This window comes from Ochotona princeps, chromosome 17 (genome assembly GCF_030435755.1).
Source record: "Ochotona princeps isolate mOchPri1 chromosome 17, mOchPri1.hap1, whole genome shotgun sequence".
NCBI classification, from domain to species: domain Eukaryota; kingdom Metazoa; phylum Chordata; class Mammalia; order Lagomorpha; family Ochotonidae; genus Ochotona; species Ochotona princeps.
The window spans coordinates 10,680,948-10,707,194 of record NC_080848.1 but is presented as its reverse complement, the minus strand read 5'-3'; the positions used below and the strand labels follow the sequence as shown (position 1 = coordinate 10,707,194).

General features: G+C 45.8%; 1 protein-coding gene across 17 annotated transcripts in view; it reads right to left on the bottom strand.

The window, feature by feature from the left end:
* BPTF (bromodomain PHD finger transcription factor) overlaps nucleotides 1-26,247 on the bottom strand; it is a 122,991-nt gene that overhangs the window by 87,212 nt on the left and 9,532 nt on the right. For all 17 annotated transcript variants that reach the window (XM_058675750.1, XM_058675756.1, XM_058675754.1 and 14 more), the window contains exon 2: nucleotides 12,167-12,989. In XM_058675750.1, coding sequence (XP_058531733.1) covers nucleotides 12,167-12,989 — 823 coding nt within the window. The remainder of the gene's footprint in view (nucleotides 1-12,166; nucleotides 12,990-26,247) is intronic.

Here is a 26,247-nt window from a genome sequence, read left to right as displayed (position 1 = left end):
TTCTCTCTATTTCTGCTCTGTAAAATCTGGCTTTCAAATAAAAATAAATAAATCTTTTTGCTAAATGGACTCCAAGGCCCAAAGCAGTAGCCTAGCAGCTAAAGTCCTGACTTTGCCTGTGCCAGGATCCCATGTGGACGCCCATTCTAATTCCACCATCCTGACTTCCCATCCAGCTCCCGGCCTGTGGACTGGGACAGCAGTCAAGGATGGCCCAAGCCTTGGGACCCTGCAACCGTGTGGGAAACTTGGAAGAAGCTCCTGGCTCCTGACATCTGATCAGCTCTGGTGTTGCAGCCACTTGGGGAGCGAATCAGTGGACGGAAGATCTTCCTCTCTGTTTCTCCTCTTTTTCTGTATATCTGACTTTCCAATAAAAATTAAAAAAAATCTTTTTTAAAAATGGACTCTGTTGCTTGCAAGATACGTAGACCTGACCTCTTGAAGTTTATGAGTCATTCTTGTAACTTCACCTGTACTGTAAATGGGAACACAGCAGTATCTGCTGCAGGACCACAGTAAGACTTAGAAGTAAATGAAAAATCATTCCAGTACAGTGCCAGAACACATCATTAGTGATCCATTAGCAGTAAATGATTGTTACTCAGTATACTCACGAAAATGTAGCAGAATCCAAGTATCATTCAACAATATTTTAAAGAACAAATAATTTGAATACCAAATTTTTTCCAGTTTCTATTTTTTTGAGAGGCAGAGAGACTGACAGAGAGCATCCATTTGCTGATCCTCTTCCCAAATGTTGCTAAGGTAGACCAGAGATGGTCTCCCCAAGAAACTGTTGAATTGATCTGGACAATAAGATGCTGGACTCTATGCATGGTACATGCTTGCAATGAAAGAAACAAGACTGGATTTGAACTGGATTTCACCATGGAGGAAGGGCACAAAGAGGGGTTGGGGGAACCTCAGAGCCTATGCAACGATGTCATAAAATGAAATGTAATTAAAAAAAAAATGTTGCTAAGGGCCAGAGCTGGGCTAGGAGCCAGAAAATCGGTTGAGACCTTCCATGTGAGGGTCTGCATTTGCAGGAAGTCAAAGAGCTGGAGCTGCTGGGCCCCACACGATGGCTCCACTGGCTGTTTCTCTGCATGCAAGCGTCAGCTTCCCACAAGGGCAACAGTTTGTGTCATCTGCCACACTTCCCATCTAGTTCCGTGCTTGTGGGAAAGCAGTGGAGGATGACCCAAAGCCTTGGGACTTTGCACCCCCGAGGGAAACCAGAAGGCGCTCCTGGCTCCTGATTGGCTTAAGTCTGGCCATTTGGGAGTGAATCAGCAGATGGAAGATCTTTGTCGCTTCTTCAAGCTGTAAAACTGACTTCCAAACAAAAATGAATGAATCTTACCAAAATTTTTAAAAAGCTAGAGCAGGGATTCAAACCCCAAGTACTCCAGAGCAGGATGCAGGGGTCCAAAATAAGATTTTATGTGAGTTCAAACACTGTCACCTGGGGGTCAGCATTGTGGCATGGCAGGTAAAGTCATCATCTGTGGCCAGAACAAGTCGCAACTGCTTCACTTCCAATCCAACTCCTTGACAATGCCATCCAGGAAAGTAGCAGAGGATGGTCTAAGTGCTTGGGCTCCTGCATCCACGTGGGACACCCTGAATAAGCTCCTGGATCCTGGCTTTCAACCTTCCCAGTTCTGCTCATTGCAGTCATATTGGGAGAGAACCACAGGATGGCAATTTTCTCTCTCTCTCTCATTACTGGCCCAAGGGTCTTTATTTCTAAACTCTTAAGAATTCCCTGTTATTGGGCCTGGAGGCGAGGCCTAGTGGCTAAAGTCCTCGCCTTGAAAGCCCCGGGATCCCATATGGGCGCCGGTTCTAATCCTGGCAGCTCCACTTCCCATCCAGCTCCCTGCCTGTGGCCTGGGACAGCAGTCAAGGACAGCCCAAATCCTTGGGACCCTGCACCCGCGTGGGAGACCCGGAGGAGGGTCCAGGTTCCTGGCTTCGGATCGGCGCGCATCGGCCCACTGCGGCTCACTTGTGGAATGAATCATCGCACGGAAGATCTTCCTCTCTGTCTCTCCTCCTCTCTGTATATCTGACTTTGCAATAAAATAAATAAATCTTAAAAAAAAAAAGAATTCCCTGTTATAAAGATGTTGAATGATTTCCTAATTGTTCGTTTTTTTTCTCGTTACTCAGAAACATAGTAGTGCAACACAGATCGCAATAATCACAAATTCCACACAACTGTGGCACCTGAGATCACATTGCCTCATGATACCGCAGGCAGTTCTGGGTGTGCAAGAACACTCTGTGACGCTCAAACAATGACCAAGTGCCAACGAAAGCATCTCTCAAACATGCCCTGTCATTCAGCAATGCGAGAATGTATTTTAGTGGAACAAAAATTCTTTCGTAGAAAACATATTCCACAAGTCTAAGATTTCAATATAAAAGTGAGATACTATAGGAACAAATTTAATTAAATGAATATTGTTAATTTTTTTTTCCAATAACTCACAGTCCACTGACACAGTCCCTAACAGCTGCTGTCAGTGCCACATCCACACCAATATGTGCAGAATTCTCCACTCAGATGAAAATACACTATTTCTTGTGGCAGTCCCTTCTGGAATGGAAGTTCTCTTTTAGAAAATTCTTTCTTGGACTGGAGCCAGAGTGCAGTAGGTTAAGCCTCTACCTACAGTGTCAGCATTCCATACGGATGCCAGTTCAAGTACTCGCTGCTCCACTCATCCAGCTCTCTGCTAACATGCCTGGGAGAGCAAGGAAAAATGATCCTAGTGCTTTGGTCCCTGCACTCATGTGGAAGAGCCAGAAAAAGTTTCAGACTCCTGGCTTCAAACCAGCTCACCTCTAGATGTGACAGCCATTTGGAGACTGAACCAGAGGGTAGAAGATCTGCCTCTGTAAAATCTGGCTTAGAAACAAAAAGCAAAAGAATGTGATTTCTCAAACGCCCATTATGGTTTCCAACAATAACCCTAGTTGTGGTATTAGGGGGTGTAACATCAGTCAACCACCTCCTCAACGGGCTTTTCTTCAGATCACTCTCAGCCTCAGTACTTTGTGTCTTTTTTCCCTTTTCTTTAAGATTTCTTTATTTTTATTGCAAAGTCAGATATACAGAGAGGATGAGAGACAGGAAGATCTTCCATCCGATGATTCACTCCCCAAGTGACAGCAACAGCTGATGCTGTGCTTATCCAAAGCCAGGAGCCAGGAAGCTCCTCTGGATCTCCCATGTGGGTGCTTGCTTGAGTCTCTGCTACTCATTTGGGAGACCAAAATGATACCCAACTGAAGTTCCTGACTCCTGGCTTCACTGTGGTCCAGCCCTGGCTGTTCTGAGCATCTGGGGAGTGATGCAGAGGATAGAAAATATTTCTCGGGCCCAGCGTGGTGGCCAGGTGACTAAAGTCCTCACATTGCACGTGCCGGGATCCCATGTGGGCGCCTGTGTGTGTCCCAGCTGCTCCACTTCCCATCCAGCTCCCTTGGGGCCTGGGACAGCAGTCGAAGACAGTCCAAAGCCTTGGGACGCTGCACCCGTGTGGGAAACCTGGAAGAAGCTCCTGGCTCCTGGCTTTGGATTGGGTCACCTCCAGCCATTGCTGACAGTTGGGGAGCGAATCACCAGACGGAAGATCTTCTTTCTGTGTCTCTTCCAGTTCATCTGACTTTCCAAAAAAAATTTTTTTTTCATTTGTATATTTTCATTTAAAAGAGAAAGACATAGAGAGAGATCTTTTTTTTTAAGATTTATTTATTTTGGGCCTGGCGGCGTGGCCTAGCGGCTAAAGTCCTCGCCTTGAATGCACCGGGATCCCATATGGGCGCCGGTTCTAATCCCGGCAGCTCTACTTCCCATCCAGCTCCCTGCTTGTGGCCTGGGAAAGCAGTCAAGCACAGCCCAAAGCCTTGGGACACTGCACCAGCATGGGAGACCTGGAAGAGGTTCCAGGTTCCTGGCTTCGGATTGGCGCGCACCGGCCCATTGCGGCTCACTTGTGGAGTGAATCATCGGACGGAAGATCTTCCTCTGTGTATATCTGACTTTGTAATAAAAGTTAATAAATCTTTTTTTTTTTTTTAAAGATTTATTATTATTGGAAAGCCAGATATACAGAGAGGAGGAGAGACAGAGAGGAAGATCTTCCGTCTGATGATTCATTCCACAAGTGACCACAACGGCTGGTGATGCACGGATCCGAAGCCAGGAACCTGGAACCTCTTCCAGGTCTCCCATGCTGGTGCAGTGTCCCAAGGCTTTGGGCTGTGCTTGACTGCTTTCCCAGGCCACAAGCAGGGAGCTGGATGGGAAGTAGAGCTACCAGGATTAGAACCCATGCCCATACGGGATCCCAGCGGCATGTTCAAGGCGAGGACTTTAGCCACTAGGCCACTACGCCGGGCCCTAGAAAACATTTTTAAAGGTACAGCAAGAGGCTGGCGTTGTGGGCAGCAAATTAAGCCACAGCCTGCATCCTACATGGGTATTAGTTTGAGTTGTGGTTGTTCCAGCTCCCTCCTTGTGGCCTGGGAAACCTGTGAGAGATGGTTCCAATGCAATGAGACCCTTGCGCCCGCGTGAGAGACCCAAAGGAGGCTCTTGGCTCCTGGCTTCAGATTGGCTCAGCTCTGGTCATTGTGGCCATTTGGGGAGTGAGCCAGAAGGTGGAAGATCTTTCTGCCTCCTTCTCTCTGTAAATCTAACTTTCCAATAGAAAAAAATAAATCTTTAAATAAGAAAAAATAAAAGAAAAGATAGTGGAAAAAAAGCACAGCTTCGGTCATTTGAGGAAAAAAACACTTCTAAAATACTCGGTTCAAGATTATTTTATACAGACTGGAAAGGGACTGAAGAACCTGCTAATCAATCTGCAATTTGTATTTTACTAACCTCAAAACAAATCTACAATCAACATCAACACTACTCTTTAAAAAAAAACCTCTGTAATCTGCTTATGCACTGGATTACTGCTGACTTCTAAGTTGCTGAATCTTTTGCTAGCCTGGCTCCTAGGTGGACTATAATATGTGTACAAGAATCTTTCTTTCACATATGCTTCACTAACCTATGCAAATAACATTTTACAATTCTTTTTTTTTTTTTCAGATTTATTTACTTTATTACAAAGGCAGATATACAGAGAGGAGGAGAGACAGAGAGGAAGATCTTCCATCCGATGATTCACTCCCCAAGTGAGCCACAACGGGCCGGTGCTGTGCTGATCCAATGCCAGGAACCAGGAACATCTTCTGGGTCTCCCACACAGATTTAGAGTCCCAATGCACTGGGCCGTCCTCGACTGCCTTCCCAGGCCAGAAGCAGGAAGCTGGATGGGAAGTGGAGCTGCCGGGATTAGAACCGGCGCCCATATGGGATCCCGGTGCGTTCAAGACGAGGACTTTAGCCGCCAGGCCACACCGCCGGGCCCACAATCCTTTTTGTTTTTAAAAGATTTATTTATTTTATTACAAAGTCAGATATACAGAGAGGAGGAGAGACAGAGAGGAAGATCTTCCGTCCGATGATTCACTCCCCAAGTGAGCCGCAACGGGCCTGTGCGCGCCGATCCGAAGCCGGGAACCAGAAACCTCTTCCGGGTCTCCCACGCGGGTGCAGGGTCCCAGAGCATTGGGCCGTCCTCGACTACTTTCTCAGGCCACAAGCAGGGAGCTGGATGGGAAGTGGAGCTACCGGGATTAAGAACCGGCGCCCATATGGGATCCCGGTGCGTTCAAGGCGAGGACTTAAGCCACTAGGCCACGTTGCCGGGCCCACAATTCTTATCAGATAAAATTCACAATGGGAAAGTTGAACATCTATAAGCAGTATTACACTTCAAAATTGCAGGCCGACAAACTGGCAAGGATCACGGCTCCCACTTCCAGTGTTACAGCGTCTGAGATCCATCCCTCCCCTTCCCAGGCTTGCAGGGGAAGCATAAGCAAGCCTTCTGACCAGCAGAAACTGCCAGAGCAATTGCCCTGGCTTTAAAACTCAGCAGGGGCCGGCGCAATAGCCTAGTGGCTCACATCCTCACCTTGTATTGGCCAGGATTGCATATGGGCACCAGTTCATACACTGGCTGCTCTACTTCCCTTTCAGCTCCTGCTTATGGCCTGAGAAAGCTTAAGTCAAGTGTCTCTCTATCCTTCTCTCTGTAAATCTGATTTTACAATAAAAATAAATAAATCTTTAAAAAAATTTTTTTCACCAGGAATCCACAAAGAAAGCACCATAGGAGATTAAAACATTGTAACCTAAATTTCACAAAAGATGTAAAATCATCCAGATGTACTAGAAACATCAACATGAAATAGCTAATTATGACTAAAATGTTTACAATTTCCCACTCTACATAGGAAATGATCAAAATTAACACAGCAGCATGAGGGCAGTCCTTACTGTTCATGTCTTTGCACCAAGAAAGGTAATTTGAGGTGTACAATTAGAGCTCCTAAAACAAATTCAAGCAATTGCATTTATAAAAACATCTATTTATTTTTATTTGAAAGAGAAACTTACAGAGAAGAGAGACAGAAAGATCTTTCATCTGCTGGTTCATTTCCCAAATAGCCACAATGGCCGCAGTCGGGCCGATGTGAAGCCAGGAACCAGGAACTTCTGAGTCTCCAACCTGTATGCAGGGGCTCAAGAACCTAGGCTATCCTCTACTGCTTTCCCAGGGCATAAGCAGAGAGCCGCATTGAAGTGGAACAGCCAGGATGTGAACTGGTGCTTGCATGGGACACTCTTGCTTGCAGGTATAAGATCAGCCTGGCTACCACACCAGTTAAGTAATCATATTTTTGAGCCTACCAAAGAATTTATATAGCTTAGAAATACACTATTTTATTTAATCCATACTGTGCCTCAAAATTTCTACAAAGTGCTTAGAAAAATTAACATCCAGTTCTTTCAGCCACATGATGTCAAAAGTGCGTACTTTTAAAGCTACATTCAAAGTAGTATAGACTTTGAAGCAAACTTCCCTGAGTGTTGCTTTATATAAGGTATCAATATATTAGGAACCAGAACTTCTGTAGAATGCCACTTTAATTCGTCTACATTTTCTTAAAATGCCTTTATTTCAGACTTTTTAAATCTCAGAAATATACATTACAGACTTCATAAAATCCACTACAGAATGCCATCCAATTACAGCCTCTGATTTTAACAGCTAAGCCAATGCAAACTCCAGTCTGTTCCAGATGACAGTTTGGAGACTACTATTCTTAAAAACTTCCAGAGAAAACTTCTAAGCCCCACTGCTGAAAATCCTCAGTCTGGCAAATCTAAAGGCAAACTATCTTCCTTGCTAAGCTTTAGTCTATCTACAAAATGCAGACAAAAGCAGTTCCTCTCTTATTGGGCTGTTGAAAGGACTGCCCCACGAAAGCACACAAACTGCTCAGGACACTGTGAGGCATGCACTAGGTGTTCACCACATGTTGCCACTGGCTATGATCACTAAACCACTGCTGACAAGTCCTACTTGAGTGTCTTAAACCTGAAGGCCCAGAACGCTGTCTACTGTGTACTGCGCCTGAAAGATGCCAAGGTGTATCTGTGCATGGGCAAAGTCCCTGTGGTCTCTCCAGCCAAAGGAGCAACAGGGGAAGCACAAAGGCGTGAGAAGGAACAGCCAAAAGGCCGAGAAAAGGCTGAATTAGCCCTGACAAGCAGAGAGCAGGAATGCAGCAAGTTTAACTTCTAATTTGTTCACAGCACTCCTGATGACTCTGAGATCGCAGGGGGCCGGCCTGTTCAGTGCTCAGGGTCTCCAGGGACTACAAGTTCCAGGCTCTCGGACAGGCTGCTGTCGTCTACACCGCATTAAACACCTCGTTAAAGGTCAAGCCAAATGCCCTTACATTTATCTCACCAGTGGGAATGACCCTGCCTGCAAAGGTTTCTGTTCCCCCACTCGGAAACATTAAAAATGTGGCACAATGAACACCATGAGCAGGTATTTGAGAAATTAGTGGGAAAAAATAAAATACACATATTTCTTAAAATAACTGATAATGATAAGACATAAAATACATAAGACTTTACAGTTTTTCACATCAGTTTCTGGGTTAAGGTGACAGATCTAATTTTGTTCTGCTGTGAAACTCTCGTAAAACTATGTTAAAGAAGTATTTTTAAAGATATAAGCTCATGGGGGGGGAGAACCCAAGTATCTATATAACTGTGTCACATAATACAATGTAATTAATGAAGTTAAATAATAAATAATTTTAAATAAATAAATAAATAAATAAATAAAAAAGATATAAGCTCATAGGGTCCTGTGATACAGTGTAGTGCTTAAAGTCCACGCCTTGTACACACCGGGATCCCTATGTAGGCACCGGTTCTAATCCCGGCAGCTCTACTTCCCATCCAGCTCCCTGCTTGTGGCCTGGGAAAGCAGTTGAGCACCGCCCAAAGCCTTGGGACACTGCACCTGCATGGGAGACCTGGAAAGAAGTTTCTGGCTCCTGGCTTTGGATCAGCGCAGCACCAGATGTTGTGGCCACTTGGGGAGTGAATCATCAGACGAAAGATCTTCCTCTCTGTCTCTCCTCCTCTCTGTATATCCGGCTTTCCAATAAAAATAAATAAATCTTTTTTTTAAGTCTTTTTTTTTTCTTTCTGGGTCTCCCACACGGTTACAGGGTCCCAAGGCTTTGGGATGTCCTCAACTGCTTTCCCAGACCACAAGCAGGGAGCTGGATGGGAAGTGGAGCTGCTGGGATTAGAGCCAACGCCCATATGGGATCCTGGTGCGTTTAAGGTGAGGACTTTAACCATTACACTATAGTGCCGGGCCCAAAAATAAATAAATCTTAAAAAAAAAAAAAAAAAAAGGTGAGACTGGCAGCAACTCCTAACTGGAGAACTATTAAAACCACTGTAGCAAGTATCTCAGAGCATGCCCCACATCTAGGACTTGGGGTGGGTGGGAAACTGGGTGGGGCTTCTCCCTAAATACCCCCTTTACCTAAGATACATGAAGGAAACAATATGGACATAATAGTGTTACCCACTTCCCTATTGCCCCTGAACCTTTTTTTTTTTACCGTAATTAACTATGTAAAGATTGTCAACAATACAATTAAAAAAAAATTTAAAAAAATAAAAAAGGAAAAAAAAAAGACATAAGCTCATAACAGAAAATGGGAAGCAAAAAAAAAAAAAAAAAAAAAAAAAAAAACAATTGTGAGCACAGGAGCAGCAGATGGCCTAGTGCTCACTGCCCTGGCAGGGCCCAGAATGTCCAATTTCAAGCCAAGAGGAGGAAGCTGAGAAGCAGTCCAGAAGGCACTGACAGGAGCAGCAGGTCCCAGCTCTCTCCCCTTCACACCGCTCAACACTGGAGGTTTAGTCTCAAGAGGAAATGAAAACAAGGATCTCTGTGGATAAGAGATTCCAGAGGTTGCACTGTGAACAAAGGTACCAAACAGACGCTGAGGCTCCAAGCGCAGTTACTTCCAGTACTAAGGCACAGGAAGGCCACCAGCTACACCAAAACCTCCAAGAGTGACACAGGAACAGGTCTCTGTGGGCCCCCAACTAATTCTAGATAAAAGAGCCAGATACTGACATCAGGGATTCCACAGTCATACAGGTAAACTCAGACCTGGTAAAGCCCACCCACTTGCTCAGGGCTTCCAACTGCAGCTCCACAAGGCACACTAGCTCCCTGCAAATGCCCCTGGGAAAACGGTAACATGGCCCACATGCCTGGGCCCCTGCATCAATGTAGGAGATCCAGAAAGATTCCATCTCTCGGCTTTCAACCAATCCACTCCACCTGTTGCAGTCATCTGAAGAGTGAACTAGCAGATGGAAGACATTCCTCTTTTGCTGGGACCGTCGCCCTTTAACTTCTCTGACTCTGGTCTCTACAAATCTTCCAAACAAATAAACCTTAAAGAAAAATTGAAAACAGGGGCCCAATGCTGTGGCCTAGTGGCTGAAGTCCTCTCCTTGAATGCAGCCAGGATCCCATATGGGCGCCATTTCTAATTCCCGGCAGTCTCGCTTCCCATCCAGCTCCCTGCTTGTGGCCTGGGAAAGCAGTCAAGGATGGCCCAAAGCCTTGGGACCCTACATCCATGTGGGAGAACTGGAGGAAGTTCCTGGCTCCTGGCTTTGGACTGGCGCATCACTGGCCGTTGCAGTCACTTGGGGAGTGAATCATCAGACGGAATAAATTTCTCTCTGTCTCACCCACTCTCCGTAGATAAATAAATCTTTAAAAAAAAAATAGAAAACAAAACAAAGTGTATACCACAAATATTCAATGGATGCAATCAACAGCTCATAACATCAAAACTTTCAGAGCCCAGCCTGGTGGCCTAACGGTTCTAAAGTCCTCGCCTTGAATGTGCTGGGATCCCATATGGGCGTAGGTTCTAATCCTGGTGGTGCCACTCCACTTCCCATCCAGCTCCCTGCTTGTGGCCTGGGAAAGCAGTCAAGGACGGCCCAAAGCCTTGGGACCCTGCACCCATGTGAAAGACCTGGATGAGGCTCCAGGCTCTTGGCTTCGAATTGGCGCAGCTCCAGGCACTGCAGCCAGTTAGGGAGTGAATCAACAGATGGAAGATCTTCCTCTCTGTCTCTCCTCCTCTCTGTATATATGACTTTCCAATAAAAATAAATAAATCTTAAAAAAAAAAAACTTTCTGGGCCCAGCATGATGGCCTAGCGGCTTAAGTCCTGGTCTTGTATGCGCCCCGGGATCCCATATGGGCACCGGTTCTAATCCTGGAAGCTCCACTTCCCATCCAGCTCCCTGCTTGTGACCTGGGAAAGCAGTCAAGAACAGCCCAAAGCCTTGGGACCCTGCACCTGCATGGGAAACCTGGAGGAAATTCCTGGCTTCTGGTTTCTTACCACCTCAACTTTGGCCATTGCGGTCACTTGGGGAATCATCGCTCAGTAGATCTTCCTCTCCGTTTCTCCTCCTCTCTGTATATCTAACTTTGCAATAAAAACAAATAAATCTTTTTTAAAAACTTTCAGAGGCAGAGAAAATTCCATAAACTTGCAGCTCAGTCCAAACCACTCCTACACAAAGAATCAAGAACCAAGGGCTGGACTGATTGATCAGTTGGTTAATTCTCCACCTTCAAGCACTGGCATCCTATGTGGGTGCTGGCTTCTGCCCCAGCTGCTCCACTTCCCTCCCAGCTCCTGCTCATGGCCTAGGAAGGCAGTAGAAGATGGCCTAGGTCCTCGGGACCCTGCACCTCTATGGGATACCCAGAGGAAACTCCTGGCTCCAGGCTCAGCTCCAGACATTGTGACCATTTGGGGAGTGAACCAGAGGATGGAGGATCTTTCTCTCTGTCTCTCTATGTCTCCATAAATCTCCCTTTTCAAAATAAATAAAACTTTGAAAACAAAATTAAGAATCAGAATGGATTTAGATTCTTTGACAGGCATGCTGCTGAAATGTGGATCTTCATTCACAGCTGCTCTGACACCCTTCTGATCTGATCCAATCCTAAGGTCTGGAAGGCAGCTCTGAAGACGTGAGACCCGGAAAGCACAGTTCTCAGCTACGCAGTCTTTCCACACTACACCCCACCTAGGCCTCAACAGGTAAGCCTTGTGTTCTTCCACGCTGTCCCCCTGACCCAGCCACTGACCTGACCAGCAGAGCTGCTTGAAACCACTCACACAACAACCCTGAGTCTGCAGGGATTACCTCCTAGAAGACTGCAACAATAATGGTACACTGACCTATACTTAGAAACCTACTTTCTTTTTTTTTCTCTCTCTCTCTTTTTTTTAAAGGCAGCCTCCTTGATGCTTCACTGAACATACTAGATGGCAAAACTAAGAGAGGAAATAAAGAAAAGAAACTGGAGTGTGTATGACCTAGGGTGGGTGCTCTGGGAATACAGCACTTAGCAATGTTCTACCTTCCTATCGTAGGCACCAAGCAACTTGCGTGCACCCGGCTGCTTTCAAAAACTCCTCCTTTATAATCTGAAAAGCAGTCCCAATACACCTACCCTTTAAGCCAGAGTTCCCACAACTCGCCACTATCGCAGCTTACACGACCTCAACAGCACAGCTCTGCAACATCAACCATGAAGAGAATGGGCTTCACTGAAAACACACAAAAACATTCAGACCAGATTTACTTACATTATGAGTCTCCGATTTAAGAACCAGTATTTCCTCCGGCTTCGGTCGTATCCGATGGGCTCATGTCGAATGTACGGCTTATTTTTTTGGATTTCAGCAACACAGTCAGTCACACCAGGCACCTTGTGTGCTACACAGACTTCACACTGCCACTCGTCCTCCGGCACCTCCTCCAGAGGTGGCTTCACACATTCCAAATGATACACTGCTGAACACGTCTCACAGCAAAGTAAATCCCCAAGTTTGTGACAAACCCTACAGTGGTCATCGTACTGGATCACTCCTTCTGACATCAACTCCTCCCGAGCAATATTTGTCGTAAGAAACTGATCGACCAAAAACTGCAGGACTTTGATTTTGTTCTCCACGGGTCCATAGGGATAGTCCTCCACCTCCTGGTAAGGAAGCACGTGATGGTACTCCTTGTCACTCTCACAGTACACCCGCAGCACCTCGGGCCACGTCATCCCGTCTATGAAATACAGTGTGGAATTCACACTGTCTTTCAGGTCAGCAGGGCCAAAGGTAGTATTGGAAGTGTCTTCCTCGCGCAGGACTGCTTTCAGAAGCACAACGTGCATCTCGGCCATGAGCGTGCACTGCTCCTGGCTCACCAGAGCTGCACAGAAGTCCTCAAAGCGAAAAGGAGACAGTCTTAAAACAGTGCCAAAGTTCCGCAGTACCTCGTAAATGGCAATGACATTCATTATATGCTCATTAGGCACCATTAAATCCTCAGAGGACTTGGGAAATTCAAGGGGTGGGATATCTTTTTCTTCCAGTATTGGAGAACGAGGCCGATGTGCTCTCGGTTTCCGCCTACCTGCAAATGAAGAAATGGTATTACAAATCAGTCACTGCATTGGATCCTTCCCATCAAGGATTCTCTGGTTTCTTTCATCTCAACATATACCTCAAAATACAGATAAGTACACTTCTATCACTTAATAAATTCTCAAGTTACAATAATACCAAGAGGTGATTTATCTTCAATTTTAACATGTACAGAAAACTTACATTTCAAGTTTCCCAACAGATTCCAAAGAAGTTTATAAAAAATCTGAACTGTAGTCCCCAGCAAGATAACCTAGTAGCTAAATTCTTGCCTTGCATCTGCCAGGATCCCATATGGGTGCCGATTTGTATCCTGGCGGCTCCACTTTCCATCCAGCTTCCTGCTTGTGGCCTGGGAAAGCAGCAGAGGACGGCCCAAAACCTTGGGATGTTACACCCACATAGGAGAGCCAGAACAAGCTCCTGGCTCCTCCTACAGATCACCTTGGCTCCGACCACTTAGAGAGTGAACCAGCAGATGAAAGCTCTTTCTCTCTGTATCTCCTTCCCTCGATATCTGCCTTTCCAATAAAATAAATCAAGAAAAAAAGAAAGTCTTTTTTCAAAATATAAATAATAATCAACTCTTAATTACCTAGAGATTACCTGGCTTATCTTTAAAAAAGAAAAGTGAAGGATTTGTGAAACACCTGACAATATGAAGAAAAAATTCTCTGGGTAAGAAAAGCAGCTCAGGGTGAAGGAGCCACAGCCCGTCCTGACAACTGCAACCTAAGAGAGGCCTGTCCACAGTCGGAGACAAAGGGCCCAGACAACCTCCCTTGTCTCAGACGGAAGTGCTTTTCGGGGAGTTCCTCAACTCAAAGCAGAAACAAAGGAAAGCAAGAGGGTGAAGGAGAACAGAAGTTGCAACAAAAGGAAAAACACAAGTGTGTCTCATCTAGGAAGCAAACAAGATTCTATTAATGGCCAGTTAAATAACTTTTAGGCACAATTTGTTCCACAACTTGAGAGACAACGATCAGGCATATGCATATGTGGATGTAAATGAATCACTGCAAGGATGGGTCAAGCAGAAACCAGGAACCCAATCCCGGGTTCCCCCAAGGCAGCAGGTGCCCAGCTATGGAAACCATCACCTGCAGACTCATCATGTGCCTGTCAGCAGGAAACTGAAAAAGGGAGGGCAGATGAAACTCAAATCCAAGTGCTCTCATGTGGGGTGTGGCCAGCACTAGGCCAAATCTCATCCCCAGTAACTTTATTTTGGTGCAAAACACTTTAGAATCCACATAAACTAAGGGATCTTCAAAGAGCTCATGACTCTGTCCCTCAAAATCCGGAAGGGAGCATCTAGGGGAATGATGAAAACACCCACATCAAAGGGGGCCTGCATTCAGTGCCTGGCTCCAGCTACTACCATGATCACCTTTCTGGCACACCATGGAAGGCAGCAGTGATGGCTGAAAGAACTGACTCAAACCACCCACCTCAGAGACTTAGATTTTTTTTTTTAAGATTCATTTGTTTTTATTGGAAAGGCAGATTAACAGAGAAAAGAAGAGACAAAGATCATATCTTCGCTGGTTCACCCCCCAAGAGGCAGCAACGGCAGGAGCTGAGCTGATTCAAAGCCATGAAATTCTTTCACATCTCCTACACGAGTGCAGGGTCCCAAGGCTTTGGACCATCGTTCCAGCAGGAGTGGCAGATCCAGACTGAGTTCCCTGCTTTGTGGCATTTGGGATGTGAGCAGCCAAGAGATCTCCCTGACTTTAAATAATTTTAGAACCTGGAATTCTGTATTTTATTTGCCTTTTTAAACTAAATTTAAGAGCCCAGCATGAAAGCCTAGTGACTAAATTTTCGCCTTGCATCTCCCAGGTCCCATATGGGTACTAGTTTGTGTCCTGGCTGCTCCACTTTCCATCCAGCTCACGAATTGTGCCCTGGGAAAGCAGTGGAGCATGGCGAAAAGACTTGGGACCCTGCACCCATGTGTGAGAGCTGAAAGAAGCTCCTGGCTCCTGGTTTCGAATTGGCTTAGCTCTAGACACTATAGCCATTTCAGGGGTGAGCCAGTGGATGGACAATCTTTCTGTCTCTCCTCTCTGTATATCTGCCTTTCCAATAAAAATATGCAATAAATCTTTAAAAAAAAATCACCTAAATTTAAAGTCATAAATGAACTACAATATATGTATAGAATAAAACAAAATCTGGCACTTGCAAAGAACAAGGTAAAATTCAGATTTGCTAAAATGAAACAATCTTTAAAAACAATCTTTAATGTTCTTAATGTATATATTGAACAACATATAGTATGATGTCATCTACTAAAGATACTATAAGAAAAAAGGAGACAATGATAAAATACATTCATAGGGGCTGGCATGGTAGTGTAGCAACTGTTTCGCTCTGACCCAGCTTCCTATTATTGCAGAACAGCCCAAACCACGTGGAACCCCAGATGAAACTCCTGGCTCCTGGGTTCAACTCGACTGAGTCCAAGTTGTTGTGGCCATTTGGGGAGTGAACCAACAATGGAAGATCTCGTTCTCAGCCTCTCCCTGTAAATTTATCCTTTCAAATAAATAAATCTTAGAGAGAGAGAGATAGAGAGAGAGAGAGAGTTCTGACTTGTCCCTCTAGCTTTCCCTGATTTGGGGGTTTTCCGGGACCAGCGAAGAGCATACTGAATTCACAGATCAGCTAAGGCCACTTATAGGAAGAGGAAGACTGTGACACAAGAGTATTAAGTCCTGCTGGAAGCAGGATTACCTCACTCTGCTCAGAGCTGTCCATGTGTCAGATACTGGTTAGACACAGGGGGATGTACAACTTTTTCCTTTAAAAAACGTATTATAGAGAGAGATGCTTTACGAGGTCTAGAAGTCCAAAAACATGCCTTTTAGACTCAATACAATAAACATTTGGGGTCAACTCTGGAAAATCTGCAATGGCTGCTGGGTTTTAATCTTGGTACAACTGCAGCCCTGGCTCTCAACCAGGGTCCAAGTCACTGGTTTCCTGCTCCCACATGGGAGACCCGGATGAAGCTCCTGGCTACTGGCTTCAGCCTGGCCCTGTCTCGGCCAATGCATCATCCATCTATGGAGTAAGCCAGCAATTGGAAGATCTGATTCTCCCTCTCTCTGTAACTCTGTCTTTCAATTCAATAAAGAAATCATTACAGGCCCAGCGGCGTGGCCTAGCAGCTAAAGTCCTCGACTTGAAAGCCCCGGGATCCCATATGGGCACCGGTTCTAGTCCCGGCAGCTCCACTTCCCATCCAGCTCCCTGCTTGTGGCCTGGGAAAGCCCAAAGCTTTGGGACCCTGCACCCGCGTGGGAGACCCGGAAGAGGTTCCTGGTTCCCGGCTTCGGATCGGCGCGCACCGGCCCGTTGTGGCTCACTTGGGGAGTGAAACATCGGATGGAAGATCTTCCTCTCTGTCTCTCCTCCTCTCTGTATATCCGGCTTTCCAATAATAATAAAATCTTAAAAAAAAAAAAAAATCATTAGAAATAATACTTGGGGCTGTTGTTCTAACTCATACGAGTTGCTGACCTTGTTTCATGGCTTCCCAATTACGGAAATGTGTAGTGATGGAGTACTGGGGTCTACTATATGCAGATGTGGGAGTATAATGCAACATGCAGCCCTGCTTCCAGACGAAAGATGGATTTCCGATGAAACTGTTGGACATGTGAAGACAATGGGATGCTGGACTGTCTGACACTGTACCAACAATGTCGGGGTACACTTAAATAAGAGACTGATACAATTATGTTTCCTTATGAAGGATGACACCATTGTAGTAAAGTGAGGAAAATTTGTCAGGGGGTGGAAGTTTGGGGTGAATCCCAGCCTATACAAAATTGTACCACATAATTCAAAATTCAAAATAAAAATACATTAAAATAATAATAATACTTGGGCCCATTATGGTAGTTCTAGTAGCTTAAATCCTTGCCTTGCATGCTCAGGGATCCCATATGGGTGCCAGTTCAAATCCTGGATGCTCCACTTCGCCTTTCAGCTCCCTGCTTATGCCCTGGGAAAGCAGCAAGAACAGCCCAAAACCTTGGGGTCCTGTACCCATGAGAGAGACCGGGAAGAACCTGCTGGCCCCTGGCTTTGGATTGCCTCGGCTCTGGCCACTGCGGCCACTTACGGAATGAACCAGTGAATGGAAGATCCTCTCTGTCTCGCCTTCTCTCTGATAATGTGATTTTTCAATAAAAATAAATAAATCTTTAAAAATAATAACAACAGTCAAGAAATTATAGAGCTTCAAGGATGCATATTAAAAAATCAACAAGTAGCTGAATATGTCACATAGTAAAGAAGCAACATGTACCATTTCATGATTATAATGCTGGAGTTGGCAGGTATGCTCAAGATAAACAGTGGGAATGGACACTGGGCTGGTGTCCCCAAAAAGTACTGAATTTCTGCACATGCTTAAAAGTGCAGAGTAATGTTGAACTTAAGGGTTTGGATAGAGATTCTCTGGTCACTGAATATAACCAAGTGAAAAAAGTACTCATGTTGTGCTGCCATGGAAACAGAGCTCATAGTTGGATTAATCCATACACACGCTCCTCGTGCCATCCTGAGATGGTCACCAATGAAAAGGAATAAACTACTCATAACTAGTAGAGAAAACAGCAGGACCAAAATCGTGGTACACCAGGACAAGCCACCAATGATGCTGGCACCCCATGTAGGGGATGGGAGAGTCCATGGGTGCCGGTTCTAATCCCTGCAGCTCCACTTCCCATCCAGCTTCCTGCTTCTGGCCTGGGAAAGCAGTCTAGGTTGGCCCAAAGCCTTGGGACCCTGCACCCGTGTGGGAGACCTGGAAAGAAGTTCCTGGCTTCTGGCTTTGGATCGGCGCAGCACCAGTCATTGTGGCCACTTGGGGAGTGAATCATCGGATGGAAGATCTTCCTCTCTGTCTCTCTTCCTCTCTGTATACCTGACTTGGCAACAGAAATACAAAAATCTTTAAAAAAAATTTTTTTAAGTCTTTAAAAAAAGGGCAGATATGTATCTCAAACCACAGAACAATTTAAAAAATCTTTTTAAAATTTTTTAAATTTATTTTTATTGAAAGGCAGATCCAGAGAGAGAAGGACAGAGAAAAATCTTTGATCTGCTTATTCACTCCCCCAATGGCCGCAACAGCTGGAGCTAAGCCTATCCCATAAGGGATCCTGGTGCTTGCTGGGGGAGTATTATTAGCCAACTGAGCCATCACACTAGGCCCAACAATTTACTAATTTTTATTATTTTTATAATATTTTGAAGGCAGAAGATGGTCAAAAGTTAGAGAAAAGAAGAATTTACTGGACTGGTACTGGGGTACAGTACATTAAGCTGCGGGCTACAATACTCATGTCTCATGCTGCCAGTTTGATGCAGACTGTTCAATTTCCAAACCAGCCTTCTGCTCCTGGCCTGGCAAACCAGCAGATGATAGTCCAAAGTGAGTGGCCCGCTACACTCACACGGAAGAGCCAGAACAAGTTCCTGGCTCCTGGCTCTGGCCAGGCTCAGCCTTGGCTGTTCCAGCCATTGCGGAAGTGAACCAGCCAGTACAAGATGTCTCTTTCTCTCTCTTTGTCTTTTCCTCTAAGTCTGCCTTTCAAGCAAAAAAATAAAACTTAAAAAGAAAAACAGCAATTTACTAATTAAGACTTCAGAAGTACATGAAATAATTTCTACCTAAAAGAAAAAGGGGGCCCAGCGAATTGTCCTAGTGGTTAAAGTCCTCGCCTTGCACGCGCAGGGATCCCATATGGTCGCCGGTTCTAATTCTGGCAGCCCTCCTTCCCATCCAGCTCCCTGCCTGTGGCCTAGGAAAGCAGTCGAGGATGGCCCAAAGCTTTGGAACCCTGCACCCGTGTGGGAGACCTGGAAGAAGTTCCAGGTTCCTGGCTTCTGATGGGCACAGTTCCAGCCACTGCGGTCACTTAGGGAGTGAATCACTGGACGGAGGATCTCCCTTTCTGTCTTTCCTCCTCTCTGTATATCTGAGTTGATGATTAAAAAAAAAAAATTGGGGCCCGGCGTGATAGCGTAATGGTTAAGGTCCTCGCCTTGAACGCCCCGGGATCCCATATGGGCGCCAGTTCTAATCCCCGGCAGCTCCACTTCCCGTCCAGCTCCCTGCTTGTGGGCTGGGAAGGCAGTCAAGTACGGCCCAAATCCTTGGGACCCTGCACCCGCGTGGGAGACCCGGAAGAGGTTCCTGGTTCCTGGCTTCGGATCGGCGCGCACCGGCCCGTTGCGGCTCACTTGGGGAGTGAATCATCGGACAGAAGATCTTCCTGTCTCTCCTCCTCTCTGTATATCCGGCTTTCCAATAATAATAAATCTTAAAAAAAAAAAAAAAAAAAAATCTTTAAAAAAAAAGAAAAAGGGAAAACTGCACTGACCAAAGCAGCTAAAATTTTATCAGCTATTTTAAATGCTGGACTACTTCCTCCGGTAAGTTTCAATACAGCTAATAAGTAATACAAAGAAAAAAGGACAAGAATAATTGAGCAAAGAGTAAACGTGCATTTCTGAATACCTTTCAGGTTCCCTAAGTAGAACACCTATAAACAGACTTCAATAGAGGCACCAAAGTCTAAAACTCTATTTCTCGGAGAATACAGAAATGGCCCTACTGAGCAGTGCATTCACTGACTCCCTTGGCCTGGCCACCTCCCAAGTATGCAAACCACAGAACACATTTAGGAGTGCAGAGGACTCTAATCATGAATTTTCTTAGCAAATCTCAGCAGGTTTCAAAGTTACAATTTAATATTATTTTGTGTTTTTGTTGTTGTTGTTTTTTTAATAGTTTCTTGCTTTTTTTTTAAGATTTATTTATCTTTTTTATTACAAAGTCGGATATACAGAGAGAAGGAGAGACAGACAGGAAGATCCTCCGTCTGATGATTCACCCTGCAAGTGAGCCGCAACGGGCGGTGCTGTGCCGATCCGAAGCTGGGAACCTGGAACTTCCTCTGGGTCTCCCACGCGGGTGCAGGGTCCCAAAGCATTGGGTCGTCCTCGACTGCCCTCCCAGCCCACAAGCAGGGAGCTGGATGGGAAGTGGAGCTGCCGGGGATTAGAACCGGTGCCCATATGGGATCCCGGCACGTGTAAGGCGAGGACCTTAGCTGCTAGGCCACGCTGCCAGGCCCAATTTGATATTATTTTGGTAACAATGGAATTCCACTTAAGGGGGGAATTCTCTGAAACTTAACAGTTAAATAATTTGGTCAGTGACTTCTAAGAAAGCGATTTTTTCTAAGGTAACGCAGAATCACTGGGTTACACAAGTTACTCAATGGCCAATTAATAAAGCAACGGTTAAATAACCACAAAATAGGAATTCAGAGTTTCCAGATTAATTTCTTGATGTAGGCACTGTGGCACAATGATTAAGTTGCCACATGGGACACCCACATCTCGTATCACAGCTCACATGATTGAGTCCCGAGTCAGTGAGGATCCAGTTTCCAGGTAATGTGTCCCCTGGGAAGCACATCAGCTTAAGGACTTAGGTCCCCCTACCACCCACGGAGGAGACTCAGATGGAGTCCTTAGACTGGCTTGGATCTGCTCTGTCCCCACCTGTCTGCAAGCACCTGGGGCATGAGCCAGCAGATGTAAGACCAATCGCACACTCGCTCTGCCTTTGAAGTAATTAAAAATAAAATGTAAAACCTTCCTTAGGGTAAGTATTCTGGCACAGCTGCTTAAGTTTGGGAGGGCAGCCCACGTCCCATACTGGAGTGCTAACTAGAGCTCTGGCTCCTCTTACCCAGTTTCCTGCTTTGCTACAGTCCTGGGAGGCAGGTGAAGCCCAAGAGTTTGAGTCCCTGCAACCCACAAAGGAATTCCAGCCAGCACCCCCTCACCCCAGCTTTGAGCTGGACCACCTCAGCCCACTGAGCCATTGAGCCAGGGCACCAATCTTCTTTTCAAATTATATGGGACATGCACCTAAACCCATATATTTCCACATCAAAACAAACCTCTAAAAGCATTTTACGGGAGTAGTATTTGGCTTGGTGATTAAGACACGGGGTGGAGGGTAGCAGTGCTGACTTTGCAGAACTGGGGCACTGCCCACGCATGGGCCCATGCACCCCATAGGGCAGGTGTCATGCACTCCATGGCTTCTGGAGGGGGTGTCCCAACCACTGAGGAGCAGACAACAAGGCTAGAGTGGGAGATCATGATGGCCGCATAAAAGTGCCTGGATGCCTACAATACGCTGATCCCAAAACCAGCTTCGGGCACCAAGGAAGACCCTAATTTAGTCCCATCCATCACCAACATGTGGACAGTGGCCTGCATATGTAGAGGACAACAGTGCTGCCATCTGGTTCTGGCTGCACAAAGGCAAGGCCCAGCAATGCACTAACTGTGGAACCCACTCTAAGTTGGTGCCCCACCAGTTGGCCCTGCAATAACTTAACTGAGCCCCTGCACTAACTTAATCAAAAGATGCGCTGTAAAGTTTCTTCTTCCCAATAAAGGTTAGCCATTGTGTTGGCACCTCAAAATAAGACAACACTGATAGAATAACCACATCCCACCACCAGGCTCTGCTCCAGATTCCAGCTTCCTGCTAACGCTCAATCTGGAAAGTTGTAGCTGATTGCTCAAGTACTGGGTACCCATGACCGACATGGAAGACCCAAATTAGCTCTGGTTCTCCTGGCTCCAGCCTGACCCCTCCCCAGCTGCTCTGGCCAGTTCTAGAGTAAACCAGCAGATGGAAGATCTCTGCCTGTCTTCCTCTCTGCTTCAAACAAAATTTTAAAACTTTTTACTTGAAAATGTTATAAATTAAAGTCCTATTAGCACAGCAAAACAAACAATGAGTAACAGCACCATCTCTAGATGGGCCAGTGTGGCGGCGCAACAGGCTAATCCTCTACCCTGTGGCACCAGCATGGGTGCTGCTTCCTGTCCCGGTCACTCTACTTCCAATCCATGCTTACTCCACTCCAATTCATTCACTACTCTGTAGCCAGAGAGACCTAAAAACAACAGTATGACCACGTCACCCCCAGCCTGAAATCTTTTACACTTCCTCCTTGTGCATGTGCTGGTCCAAGCATCTGGAAGCTTCTCTCGCCTGTCTCACCCAGCTCCCTGGTATTTGAGCTTAATTCAGTCTCCAAGGGCTCCTTCACTGATTCTGGCAGGCTAACTATGTGCACTTCTCAAACACTTCCCTGGCTGACATGCAGGCTACTTCCCCACTGCTGACGAAGTTTCATTAGCGCGGGGGCCATATGGCTTATTCCCTGCTACATACTGGACAAAACCTGGAACACAGCACGTACTCAGAGCATATTTTTTTTTTAAAGATTTATTCATTTTTTATTACAGCCAGATATACACAGAGGAGGAGAGACAGAGAGGAAGATCTTCCATCAGATGATTCACTCCCCAAGTGAGCCACAACGGGCCGATGTGTGCCGATCGGATGCCGGGAACCAGGAACCTCTTCCGGGTCTCCCACGCGGGTGCAGGGTCCCAATGCATTGGGCCGTCCTCAACTGCTTTCCCAGGCCACAAGCAGGGAGCTGGATGGGAAGTGGAGCTGCCGGGGATTAGAACCGGCGTCCATATGGGATCCCAGGGCTTTCAAGGCGAGGACTCCAGCCGCTAGGCCACGCCGCTGGGCCCAGAGCATATTTTTTTTAATAATTAAAACAAAAAAAGAAGGAGTCAACAAAATATAGACTCAAGCAAGAATTCTTCACTCACCAAATGAAAAAATGACTTAAATAATCAGACTAAGGCAAGTGTTGTGGCACAGCTACCTCCCATATCATGTATCTGGTCCTCTGCTTCTCAATCAACTTCCTGTCAATGCTCATGGGAAGGCAATGGAGGATGATCTACATCCTGGGCCCCTACATCCTTACAGGAGACCCAGAAAGATTAAAGCTCCTGCTCCAGTCCAGCATGATAGCCTAGTGGCTAACGTTCTTGCCATGCACAAACTGGGATCCCATATGGGCACCAGTTCATGTCCCAGAGGCTCCGCTTCCCATCCAGATCCCTGTTTGTAACCTGGAAAAGCAGTAGGGGATGGCAAAAAGCCTTGGGACCCTGCACCTGCATGGAAGACCCAGAAACAGCTCATAGCAGCTTCTGGCTCCAGATCGGCACAGCTCCAGCCATTGAGGCCACATGCTGAATGACCCAGCAGACAGAAGATCTTTCTTTCTGCCTTTCTTCCTTTCTATATATCTGACTTTTCAATTTACAAAAAAAAAAGTCTTAAAGAAAAAAGAAATAAAAACTGATTCAAAAGAAATTTTCCAGGGCCTGGCATGATAGCCTAGTGGCTAAATTCTCGCCCTGCATTCACCAGGATCCCATACGGGAACCTGTTCATATTCCAGCAGCCTGGTTTCCCACCTAGCTCCCTGCATGTGGCTTGGGAAAGCAATATAAGACAGCCCAAAGCCTGGGGATCCTACACCTCCAAGACCCGAAGAAGCTCCTGGCTCCTGGCACTAGATGAGCTCGGTTTCGGCCATTATGGACACTTGGGGAGTGAACCAGCAGGTGGAAGATCCTTCTAATTCTATCTCCTTCTCCAATAAATACACACACACACACAAAATAAATTTTCTAGAAATCATGACAAAAAGCACAGATGAAAAAAATGAAAAATATCCAAATCAAAACACTGCAAGATCAATGTAAAAGATCCAACATCTAACTAGGAGTATGAAAGCACTGAGCTAAGCTGGGAAGAAAACGATATAATAATAGAGGTTTCCTAGAACTAAAGCACTTGTATTTTCAGATACGAAGAGCCTCCCTGGTAACCAGTACAATGAGTGAAGAAAGAGACACAGGAAGGGATATGATGCCACAGCAAAACTGTTATGAACAAGAATGAGAGCTTTAGAAAGGCGAAGATGGCAAAAAGAATGATAAAATCACATGGTGGGCCCGGCAACACAGATTAGAGGCTAAAGTCCTCGCCTTGAACGCCCCGGGATCCCATGTGGACGCCGGTTCTAGTCCCGGCAGCTCCACTTCCCATCCAGCTCCCTGCTTGTGGCCTGGGAAAGCAGTCGAAGACGGCCCAATGCATTGGGACCCTGCACCCGCGTGGGAGACCCAGAAGAGGTTCCAGGTTCCCGGCTTCAGATCGGCGCACCGGCCCGTTACAGCTCACTTGGGGAGTGAATCATCGGACAGAAAATCTTCCTCTCTGTCTCTCCTCCTCTGTGTATATCTGGCTGTAATAAAAATAAAATCTTAAAAAAAATTTTTTTAAAAATCACATGGTAATTTTTTCCTAGAGTTTATTTATTGTACTAAGAAGACAGTTACAAAGAAAAAGGGAGAGACATAGAGAGAGATATTCCATCTGCTACTTCACTCTAAAATGGCTGCAATGGCAAAGGCCAAAGCAAGAAGCCGCGAGCTTCTTCTGAGTCTCCCATGCAGGTGCAGAAGTTCAAGCACTTGGGGATCATCTTCTGCAGTTTCCAGGTATATCAGCAGGGGACTGAATCACAAGTGGAACTGCCAGGACTGGAACAGCATCCATATGGGAACTAGCTTTGCAGGCAGCAGCTTTACCCACTTTGCCACAGCACCAACCCCAACTACAGGTGTTCTTTTTTTTTTTTTTAAGATTTATTTTTATTTTTATTACAAAGTCAGATATACTGAGAGGAGGAGATACAGAGAGGAAGTGGAGCTGCCGGGATTAGAACCAGCAGCCATATGGGATCAAGGCGAGGACCTTAGCCACTAGGCCACGCTGCCGAGCCCCTACAGGTGTTCTTAGTACTGCAGTACTGAATGCTGGCACCAAGAGAGGAAGTTGGGCAAAACAGCTGGGTTCTTTTTGGGACACCTGCTGTTTCCATATCTGAGTGCCAGGTCCTCCAATGATCCGCTCTCCTGGTTCACTCAGTTCCCTGCTCCGAGTCCTAGGTTCCCAGCTGGGTCAGCCCTGGCTGCTGAGGGGACTTGGGGAACAAACCAGCAAATGGAAAATCTTTGTTTCATTCTCTTTCAGGTGAGCAAAATCTAAAAATAGGTATGCACAAATATAAAGAAAATGCTGGAATATAACAGCATTTATATTCTCCCTGGAAGTCTTTTCTATTTAGGATCTTATTTCTGAAAAATGTCCAAGTATTCATCATGAAAAAGGCATTAATGAGACATGCAATTGGTTTTAAAGATTTGCTTACTTTTATTTTTTTATTATTTATTTATTTTTTTAATAATCTTACTTAGTTGATTAGGGCTTACTTTTATTAAAAAGACAGATTTAGGGCCTGGTGTTGTGGCCTAGCGGCTAAAGTCCTCGCCTTGAATGCAACAGGATCCCATATGGGAGCTAGTTCTGATCCTGCAGCTCCACTTCCCATCCAGCACCCTGCTTGTAGCCTGGGAAAGCAGTCAAGGACGGCCCAGGGCCTTGGGACACTGCACCCACATGGGAGACCTGGAGGAGGTTCTTGGCTCCTGGCTTTGGATCGGCGCAGCACCAGCTGTTGTGATCACTTTGGGAGTGAATCCTTGGATAAAGATTTTCCTCTCTGTCTCTCTGTATATCTGACTTTGCAATAAAAATAAGCGAATCTTAATAAATAAATAATTTTTTTTAAAAAAAAGACATTTACAGAGAGCAGGAGACACAGAGAAAAAGATCTTCCATCTGCTGGTTCACTCCCCAATGGCTGCAACAACCCAAAATGAGCTGATCTGAAGCCATGAGCCAGAGCTTCTTCCAAGTCTCTCAGGTAGTTGCAGGGTCCCAAGGCTGTGGCCCATCCTCGGCTTCTTTCCTAGGCCACAGGCAAGGAGCTGGATGGGAAGTGGAGCAGCCAAGACAAGAACAGGGCTCATACAGGATCCCAGTGTTTCTTTCTTTATTTTTTTTTTAAGATTCATTTTTGCTTTTTATTGGAAAGTCAGAACACAGATAGGAGGAAAAACAGAGAGGAAGATCTTGCTTTAACTGCTTCACCCCCCAGGCAGCTGCAATGGCTAGAGCTGTGCCAATTCTTAGATAGGAACCAGAAGTCAGGAGCTAGGAGCTTCTTCCTGGTCTCTCATGCAGGTGCAGGGTCCCAAGGCTTTGGGCCTTCCTTGACTGCCATCGTAGGCCACAAGCAGGAAGCTAGATGGGAAGTTCTGGGCCCAATCCCAGTGTCTCTAAGGGACGATTAGTCAATTGAGCTATCGCGCTGGGCCCAGACTTTAAGTTCACTTCTTTT